The sequence below is a fragment of the Trichechus manatus genome, unplaced genomic scaffold, assembly GCF_000243295.1.
Source record: "Trichechus manatus latirostris isolate Lorelei unplaced genomic scaffold, TriManLat1.0 scaffold00113, whole genome shotgun sequence".
Lineage (NCBI taxonomy): Eukaryota > Metazoa > Chordata > Mammalia > Sirenia > Trichechidae > Trichechus > Trichechus manatus.
The window spans coordinates 5,968,205-5,978,383 of NW_004444049.1; the positions used below are offsets into that span (position 1 = coordinate 5,968,205).

The window sequence follows — 10,179 nt, forward strand, 5'->3', positions numbered from 1 at the left end:
ATCTAGCTCAATTGGCATAACACAGTTTATAAAGACAATGTTCTACATTCTACCTTGGTGAGTAGCGTCTGGGGTCTTAAAAGCCTGTAAGCAGCCATCTAAGATAGTCCACTGGTCTCATGCCTTCGGGAGCAAGGGAGAATGAAGAGAACAGGATACAAGGAAATGATTAGTCCGAAGGACTAATGGACCACAGCCACCAAGGCCTCCACCAGACTGAGTCCAGTACAGCTAGATGGTGCCTGGCTACCACCACTGACTGCTCTGACCGGGATCACAACACAGGGTTCTGGACAGAGCTGGAGAAGCATGTAGAACAAAATTCTAACTCACAAAAAAAAAAGACCAGATTTACTGGCCTAAAGGAGACTGGAGAAACCCCTAGAGTATGGCCCCCAGACACGCTTTTAGCTCAGTGGTGAAGTCGTTTCCAAGGTTCACCGTTCAGCCAGGGAGTGGAGAGCCCCATAAAACCAAATGGGACTAATGAGGCACAGCAGTCCAGGGACAATGGCCAGAAGGCAGAAGGGGACAGGAAAGCTGGTGATAGGGACCCCAAGGTTGAGTAAGGACAGTGTTGACGTGTTGTGAGGTTGTTAACCATGTCATAGGGCAACATGTGAACATGTGTACTAACTGTTAAATGAGAAACTATTTTGTTCTGTAAGCCTTCACCTAGAGTGAGAATAGCAGCACAATTGGAAGAGTGTAGTCGATGTCACTGAACTATGCATGCAGAAATTTTTGAAATGGTGTATCTTTGGCTATGTATATTTTCACCAAAAAAAAAGGGTCGAGAAGGGAGATGGTCGACATGTCGTGGGGTTGTTGGCCAGTGTCATAAAACGGTATGTGTACTGCTATTTCATGAGAGACTATTTGTTCTGTTGGCCTTCACCTGAAGTACAATTAAAAATACTAATAAAATAAAAAATTGGTTGCTGTTCAACCATTTCAGGAGGTAGCATATCATCAGGAACCGATGGTTCTGAAGGAAGAAGTCCAAGCCGCACTGAAGGCGTTGGTGAAAAACAAGGCTCCAGGAATGATGGAATACCAATTGAAATGTTTCAACAAACGGATGCAGTGCTGGAAGTACTGATTATTCTATGCCAAGAAATTTGGAAGACAGCCACTTGGCCAGCCGACTGGAAGAGATCCATATTTATGCCTATTCCAAAGAAAGGTGATTCAAATGAATGAGGAAATTAGCCAAAAATATCATTAATATCACACACAAGTAAAATTTTGCTGAAGATCATTCAAAAGCGGTTGCAGCAGTACTTTGACAGGTAACTGCCAGAAATTCAAGCCAGATTCAGAAGAGGACATGGAACCAGGGATATTGCTACTGATGTCAGATGGATCCTGGCTAAAAGCAGAAAATACCAGAAAGATGCTTACCTGTGTGGTTATCGACTATGCAAAGGCATTCCACTGTGTGGATCATAATAAATTATGGATAACACTGCGAAGAATGGGAATTCCAGAACACTTAATTGTGCTCATGAGGAACCTGTACATAGATCAAGCGGCAGTTGTTTGAACAGAACAAGAGGATACTGTGAGGTTTAAAGTCAGGAAAGGTGGGCATCAGGGTTGTATCTTTTCACCATACTTATTCAATCTGTATACTGAGCAAATAATCCAAGAAGCTGGACTATATGAGGAACGGAGCATCTGGATTGGAGGAAGACTCATTAACAACCCGCGATATGTAAATGACACAACCTTCCTTGCTGAAAATGAAGACGAAGCCCTAAGTGATGAAGATCAAAGACCACAGCCTTCAGTACAGATTACACCTCAACGTAAAGAAAACAAAAATCCTCACAACTGGACCAATAAGCAACATCATGATAAATGGAGAAAACACTGAAATTGTCAAGGATTTCATTTTACTTGGATCCACAATCAATGCCCATGGAAGCAGCAGTCAAGAAATCAAATGATGCATTGCATTTGGGCAAATCTGTTGCAAAAGACCTCTTTAAAGTGTTAAAAAGCACAGATGTCACCTTGAAGACTAAGGTGCACCTGACTCAAGCCATGGTGTTTTCAATCACCTCATATGTATGGGAAAGCTGGACAATGAGTAAGGAAGACCAGAGAAGAATTGATGCCTTTGAATTATGGTGTTCGCGAAGAATATTGAATATACCATGGAATGCCAGAAGAATGAACAAATCCGTCTTGGAAGAAGTACAGCCAGAATGTTCCTTAGAAGCCAGGATGGCGACACATCATCTCACATACTTTGGACATGCTGTCAGGAGGGATCAGTCCCTGGAGAAGGATGTCACGCTCAGTAAAGTAGAGGGTCAGTGAAAAAGAGGAAGACCCTCAAGGGGATGGATTGACACAGTGCCTGCAACGATGGGCTCAAGCGTAATGATTGTGCAGATGGCGCAGGACCAGGCAGTGTTTCGTTCTGTTGCACATAGGGTAGATACAACTCAGAACCAACTCGATGGCACCTAACAACAACACCCTTATGATAGGAGCTGGATTCATGTAACGTGGTAAAGATATTCACAGATACCATGAAGTTATACAAAAGTAAGTAGCAGAATACGTATGCTACTAACCCATTTTTGTAAGTGTATGCATGTAATGTATGCACAGAAACAAAGGTCTGGAAGGATACAAACCCATGGTTGACAGGGCTTGCTGCTGTCAGGGGAGGGGGATAGGAAGAGGAAGAGGCGTAGGGTGGGAGAAACGTTCACCTTTATCTTCTACAGTAGTAACAGGTAACACTTAGCTCATGTGTACCATGCGTTAGGCACTGGCCTACCTGCTTTATATATATTAACTCTTCCAATCTTCATAACAATCCTGTGAGGCAGGCACTATGATGATGCCCATGTTACAGATGGGGAAATGGAGGCACGGAGAGGTTCAGTAACTTTCTCAAGATCACACAGCCAGAAAGCGGCAGAGCTGAGATTTAAACTCAAGTAATCTGGTTCCAGAGTCTTGCCTTTATATTCCCAGATGGACTGAGGACAAAAAAAAAAAAAAATTTTTTTTTTTAACAATGAGTACACATCACCTTTGTAATTTAGAAAAAGCCAGTAAAGAAAAAATATCCAAGTTAAGGGAAGGCATTAATAATGGGGTTTGGTAGAAGACTGCGAATGTCTACCAGCTCTTAACACTTCCCGTTCCTCCTCTGGAGCCCTTTTGAACTTCAGGAATCTGCCGCCCCCAAGATGTGAGTTAGGAAGGGAGCCACACTGGCTGTCTTCCCTTCCCCAAAGGATAGATGACGCAATTGTTCCCAGGTCCTGGCCTCCCAGACTTCAACAAAGTGAAACAGATTTGGAAACTTTCACGATTTTCCGGGCTGGGTTGGGAAGTTCCAGTTTGTGTGACCCGGTGGAGTCCCACAGCAGCTGGAAGCCAGTCAGTGGGACCTGCTCCCGCAGGCAGCTCTTCCCATCTGCCTGTTGAGACTCTGAACAGGGTGACCCGCCACTACACTGCCGTCAAGACACTGCCGTCTTTACACCGACGTCACGACACCGCCGTCTCGTCACCGCCGTCACTACACTGCCGTCACGACACTGCTGTCACGACACTGCCGAATTACTGTTTTGTTGACACAACAGGACTTCGTTTACCGTTTCCAGGAAGATCCAAGAGAAGACTTTCAACCGGAATTTCGAATTCAGCTGTTTTCTCCTAGCGGGAGGAGGAAGGTGAAGAAGTAGCTGGCTGGAGAAGGCAAAGCCACCAGAATAAGACGTCCCTTCCCTGGAGTTGTGTTCTGAGGAGCATCCTGCTGCCTGGCCAGAACTGCGTGTCCACAGGCGCTGCGCACAGGGGACATCATCCCAAACCCAGGAACAAAGACTCATTTACTGAGAAAGTGCCAGGTGCCAGGTGCGGTTTGACACGCTTTTAATCTCTTTTAACTCTTTAAATCCTCATAAAAAGGAGCCCTGGTGGCGCAATGGTTAAGCGCTTGCAGCTAGCAGAAAGGTCCGCGGTTGGAACCTGCTAGTCGCTCCACAGGAGTAAGATGTGGCAGTCTGCTTCCATAAAGATTATAGCCTTGGAAACCCTGTGGGGCAGTTCTACTCTATCCTACAGGATCGCTATAAGTCGGAATCGACTCAATGGCAACATTGTGTTATTATTATTAAAATAGGTCCGTGGATGGCACAAACGGTTTGCCCTCAACTACTAACCGAAAGGTTGGCATTTGGAACCCACCCAGTGGCACTGCAGAAGAAAGGCCTGGCAATCTGCTTCCATAAAAATTAAACCCAAACCCACTGCCGTTGAGTCAATTCCGACTCTTAGCGACCCTGTAGGATAGAAGAGAACTGCCCTATAGGAATTCCAAGGCTGTAAATCCTTATGGAAGCAGACTGCTGATCCATAAAAATTATGACCAAGAAAACCCTATGGAGCTGGGTTCTGGCGGAACTCTGTAACACACGGGGTCGCCATGAGTCAGAATTGATTTGCCAGAAGTGGGTCTTGTTTTGGGTTTTTTGGTTTATTATTAAAATATCCAGGAAATCCAATGAATTGAAATTAAAAAATGGTCATCTTTTTTTTTTTTTCCTTTTAACTAGCTCCTTACATAAGCATTTGCCGGCTTTCAGCCTATGCTGACACGTATGGGTCGCCTGTATCTTTTTATCCATTTCACAGCTTCACCTGTGTACGTCTTGATCTCTCTGACGGGAACTCCTTCCCAGTCACCAGGCAAACTCAATTAAAAGTCACCTAAATGCCCTCTCCTGCATGAAGCCCTCAGCAGCCCAAAGAAGAGAACTGTAGTTATGATACTCTTTGCGTTGCAGGGAAGTTATTGCTTCTCTGTCTGTCCACTGCTGGACACATGATGTTTTTCCAGAGCAGGACACTTCCCAGAATCCCCTGGAGAGCACCAAGGGGAGTGGGGGTAGAGTCAGCTGTAACACTGAAGAGAGTGAGAAGCAGTGGCAGAGAAACAGCGTCAAGAGAGACCTGCAGGAGATGGCATAGTGGGCTTCCTAGCCGACGGAGTGAGAAAGCTGAGTGCCTTCAGGCAGGAAGTTTGCTGGTGGAGTAGGATGCCTCTGGGCACTTGGTGGAGGTAAGCTTGCTGACCCACAGAGCTAGAGCTGAGCGCCTTCAGGCCAAGGCTTACTGGCAGAGTGGGGTGCCTCTGGGCACTCATCAGCAGAGCTAAAAGAGTTTTGTACCACTTGCTCAAGTAGGGCAGAGGCTGAGGGGCCAGAAAGAAGTGTGCCTGTGGGCACAGCTGAGAAGAGGATGTCCTGATGGAAGAACTGTATCGTGAGGATTCCTGAACCTGAATTGTAACCTGTTACTTCCCTAATAAACCCCATAATCGTGAGTATTGTCTGTGAGTTCTGTGCAGCCATTGCAACGAATTATCAAACCAGCAGAGAAGTACAGAGGGCCGTGGGAGGGACAGTTGGTGTCAGATTTGGTAAAAAGTTTGGAGAGGAGGCATGTCTGACCTCCGCCTCATAGGAATGAACCTTGGGCTGTTGATCTTGATTCTCCTTCCCCCTTGTGAAGTTAGAGAAGGTCAGATGCAGGCCCCACACCATTTTTAGACCTGCTCATTGTAGGAAGGGTGTTTTAGAACAGAGTTTGTTAGTGAAGACAAAAGGTGTGTCCTTCCATGCTTTCAGGGGACATCTAGGTCAATTGGCATAACAAAGTTTATTGAGACAATGTTCTGCATCCTACTTTGGGGAGTGGCGTCTGGGGTCTTAAAAGCTTGCAAGCGGCCATCTAAGATTCATCAGTGGGTCCCAACCACCTGGAGTAAAGGAGAATGAAGAACACCAAAGACACAAGGAAAGTAGTAGCCCAAGAGACAGAAAGGGCCACATAAACCAGAGACTTCATCTGCCTGACACCAGAAGAACTAGATGGTGCCCGGCTACCACCAATGACTGCCCTGACAGGGAACACAACAGAGAGTCCCTGATGGAGCAGGAGAAAGGTGGGGTGCAGAAAACTCAAATTCTAGTAAAAAGACCAGACTTAATCGTCTGACTGAGACTGGAGGAACCCTGGAAAGCATGGCCCCTGGATTCTCTATCAGCCCGGAACTAAAACAATTTCTGAGGCCAGCTCTTCAGACAAAGATTGGACTGGACTGTGGGACATAAAATGGTACTTGTGAAGAGTGTGCCTCTTAGCTCAAGTAGCTACAAGAGATTAAACGGGCAGCTTCTGTTGGGAGGTGAGATGAGAAGGCAGAGAGGGTCAGGAGCTGGTGGAATGGATGTGGGAAATCGGGGTGGAAAGGAGGAATGTGCTGTCACAGTATAGGTAGAGCAACTAGGGTCACATAACAATGTATGTATAAATTTTTGTATGGGAGACTGACTTGAAATGTAAACTTTCGCTTAAACTACAACAATAGACAAACAAAAAAGGTGTGTCCTTGCCTCAGGTCAAAGACCTGGGCTGGAGCCCATCACCTACCAGACCAGCATGAGACAGCACGTGACCTTGCGGAACGCTGGGGTTCGGAATAGGTCTAAGACCGAGTTAGAGGTGCAGCCTCTTGTAAACTCACTCTGGATGTAGGAGCTCACCACCTGGGTGAGAAAAATCTGATCAGGGGAAGTGAGGAATCTGGGATCCTGTTTTCCTGCTGGGAATTCCTCCATCGGTGGCAAGGAGGGTCGGAGTTGAGGTCCCTGGCAAGATGGTTGACCCTCGTCTCCTCTCCCTTCCTGGGTGATGCAAATCGTTAATGAGCTCAACTGCTAACCAAAAGGTTGGAGGTTTGAGTCTACCCAGAGGCGCCTCAAAAGAAAGGCCTGGCAATCTAGTTCCAAAAAATCAGCCACCGACAACCCCATGGAGCCTAGTTCTACTCTGACACACATGGGGTCACCATGAGTCAGAATCGACTTGATGGCAACTGGATTAAACCTGGATGGTGAGTCCTGGGAAGCTACCAAATTCCAGTAGAACTGGAGGCAGCCAACAAGACTGAAGACTGTTCCTCCCCGCCCCTCTGCCCACCCCCTTACCTCCTTGGTCAGCCTTTCCCCTTCCTCCTTTCTCCCGTTTATTGTCGCCACCTTCCGCAGGTTCTGCACAGCTAGCTGGGACTTGCCATGAAGCAGGAGCCATCGGGACAACTCTGGCAGCCACCTGGGATTGGCAGAGGAGTGAAGAATGACCCAGGGCTGCGCGCCACTCATTCCATTCCCCAAACCAAGTGCACCTTCATTCACCTTCTTCAGGCCCTCATGACAGCTGAAATTTCCTCCCGTCTGTAGAATCCGGAAAGGCTGGGGGACACGCCAGCTACCCCCCCCCTTTTTTTTTCCAGCACATCCTACAGAGAATCACTGAGGGGCACTTAGAGACAGCATAGGGCTCAGGACTTCAACAGACCCGGTTTCCCATCTGGTTCTGCCCCCAGCTGAGTAGGCTTGAATAAGTCAGGGACCCTCTCTGGGCTGTGCCTCAGTTCCCCTCCCATAAAATGCTATGTGTCCCCATACAGGGTTGTTGTAGGCACAGAGGAGTTGAGGAAGGCAAAAACACCGGGTATGTTCTGGAGCATCACACTAACAGGGATTTTACTGGAGCTCCCTGAGAGCCAGACGTACGCACTCGTGAGCCCGTGGCCCCTCCAAGTCGGGCAAGTCCCAGCCACTGCACACCCCAAGCTTTGCATAGGGCCAGGTGAGGGCTCGGACACACAGGTGCACCCTTCCCACCCAACTCTGCTCAGACATACCAAGAATAGGGGGAAAAGATCAGGAAAGCAGAGACAGCAAACTGCAGCCACCGCCAGGGGCAGATCAGGTATGCCACTGTGGCCAGGATGACCTGGCCAAAGGTGAAGGAGTAGCCCAGCAGGATGCCTGCCACGGTCCGGCCCTGGGTGGGCATCCACTCCACGACTGAGGAAAAATGACAACATGCTCAGTGTGACTCAGCCACCCACGTGGCTATTTAACTCACCTTGCCCCTTTATGAGGACCCTGTGGTTCAAACCCGTTGCCATAGAGTCAATTCAGACTCACGACGGCCTCATGTATTAACCTGAAATAATTCCAGAGATCCATGGAGACACAGACCCTATCTCACTCCTTACCCAGTTGCTGTTGAGTTGATTCCAACTCATGGTGACCCCATGTGTGCTGGAGTAGAACTGTGCTCCACAGGGTTTTCAATGGCTGATTTTTTGGAGTAGATCTCCAGGCCTTTCTTCTGAGGCACCTCTGGGTGGACCCAAACCTCCAGCCTTTTGGTTAGCAGCCGTACGCATTCATCGTTTGTACCACCCAGGGACTCCCCTCACCCTTACGCCCAGGTAAATTCCAGGTGTGTCAAAGAATTAGATTTAAACAATAAAACAACAAAAATCTTAGAAGAAATCATGGTAGATTTATTACAATTTTAGAGTTGGGAAAGGCCTTTCCAAGGATGCCACAAAACCCAAATACAATTAAAAAAAAAAAAAAAAGACCAACAAATTTGACTTCATAAAAAACAAGAAATGCCTGCATTGAAAAAGAACACCATAAGCAAAGTCATAATGTTGGCAAAAACTGGCAAAAAAAAATTTTTTTTACAACTCAAATAACAGAGAAAGGGTTAATTTCCCTAATATTGGAAAAGTTCTTACAAATCAATAGGACAAAGAAAATTCACGGGCTTCATCTCCCTGCTTCCTCAAGCCCTGTGCCCTCCAGAGCCCCCAGACTCCCTGGCTGGACTCACCCAGCGAGAGGGAGTTGAGGATGACGCCAGAGAAGGTCATGCCCGCCAGGAACCAGAAGGCGCAGTAGGCACTGAAGGAGCTGAAATACGCTGTGGCGGCCCCTGAAAATGCCAGCTGCAGGTACAACCAGACCAGGGGGGCCTTGCGGCCCAGCCTGCAAGGAAATCGTAGTCATTAGGGTTCTGAGCAGCCCCAAGGGAGCAAACTTGCGGCCTCCACTCGCGTGCCCAAGCGGGGGGAGTCAACACTGGGGGTGCCCGGGAAAGCCACTCCCCCAAAACAGAAAAGCACCATAGCTGGGACTGAGGCTTTGTTGGTAGAAGGGTTGGCGGGGAGGGAAGAAAGTTGGAGATGAAGAGATTCCTTCCTTTCTTCCTCCCTTCCTTCATTCATTCCAGGAGTATTTCTGGACCGCCTATCAGGCCCACAACCTTCCAGGTTCGGGTTCGGGAAAGGCAGAGATTGTGGACGGATTCTGGGGTGTGGTGTGGGTGGTGGTGGATGGTCGCAGTGAGAGGTTCTGGCTGGAGAGGAGGGAAGTGCTCATACTGTAACTCACTGAGGGCGTGGGGACCTGGATGAGTCCCTACTGGAGCAGAAGCCCAGGGTGAGTCTTTACTTGAACTGGTGGTGCTGGGGAGGCTGGGATCCAAGGACAGGTGGTAGGTTTATCCCACTCTGGCCTTGGCACTGCTCCCTTTGCAAATGAGGCTCACGGATGGTGGGTCTGGGCCAGGGATGCACGGCCCCACCTTGGCCAGGAGGGCAGCAGACCAAGAAGGCACGGACAGCTTTCTTCTCCACGCAGCCCCAGCGCATTCATTCATTCCACAAACGTTTATTGATCACCTCTAAGTGCCAGGCCTGAGCTGGGGCTGGTGACAGTGGAGACACTGTGGATAAGATACTAGCTGTTACATAGACTAAGATGTGACACAGTGCAATGAGGGTCACAACAGAGGCACCCACAAGGGGAGCAGGATGCACTTCAGGGTGGGGGGCTAGCCTGCTGGAGGAGGACCCCAAGGGAGGCCCCCAAGAACCCGAATCAATGGTGAGAGAGAGGAGAGGTGGAGGGCAGGGGAGAGGGAGGAATAGAAGCGGAGAAAGAGCAGGGAAAGAGGCAAAGAGGACAAAAAAGATGTCACTTTTCCTGGGCCTCTGTCTAGAGAGGCCCACGTCCATCACAGGGGCTGGGTCAGCTGACTTCCGGATGATGACAAGGGACACAGTGTAGACAGTAGAGAGGACAGGACAAGAGGTGTGCCAGCATTTGCATAAAAATGGAGGGGGGGCAGAGCCTAATATGCACATGTGCTTGAATATGCATAAATCATAAAGGTCCCTGGGAAGACACAGGGACAAGGGGCTGCCCCCTGGAAAGAACTGGCGGACTGGGCAGGAGGGGGAAGGAAGAACTGGGGGGCTGGGCAGGAGGGGGAAGG

General features: G+C 48.5%; 1 protein-coding gene and 1 long non-coding RNA gene across 2 annotated transcripts in view; one reads left to right on the plus strand and one right to left on the minus strand.

Moving 5' to 3' along the window:
• The window catches only part of LOC101341506 (solute carrier family 22 member 20), a 28,921-nt gene that overhangs the window by 17,796 nt on the left and 946 nt on the right, over positions 1-10,179 (minus strand). The window contains exons 3-6 of the mRNA XM_012557650.1: positions 8,734-8,888; positions 7,745-7,910; positions 7,026-7,149; positions 6,469-6,584 (exon numbers count right to left, since the gene is read on the minus strand). Of these exons, the coding sequence (XP_012413104.1) occupies positions 6,469-6,584; positions 7,026-7,149; positions 7,745-7,910; positions 8,734-8,888 (561 nt within the window). The remainder of the gene's footprint in view (positions 1-6,468; positions 6,585-7,025; positions 7,150-7,744; positions 7,911-8,733; positions 8,889-10,179) is intronic.
• On the plus strand, positions 3,489-5,269 carry LOC111821884 (uncharacterized). The gene is made up of 3 exons (XR_002825230.1): positions 3,489-3,888; positions 4,590-5,095; positions 5,220-5,269. It is a non-coding gene; the product is annotated as an uncharacterized LOC111821884 (long non-coding RNA).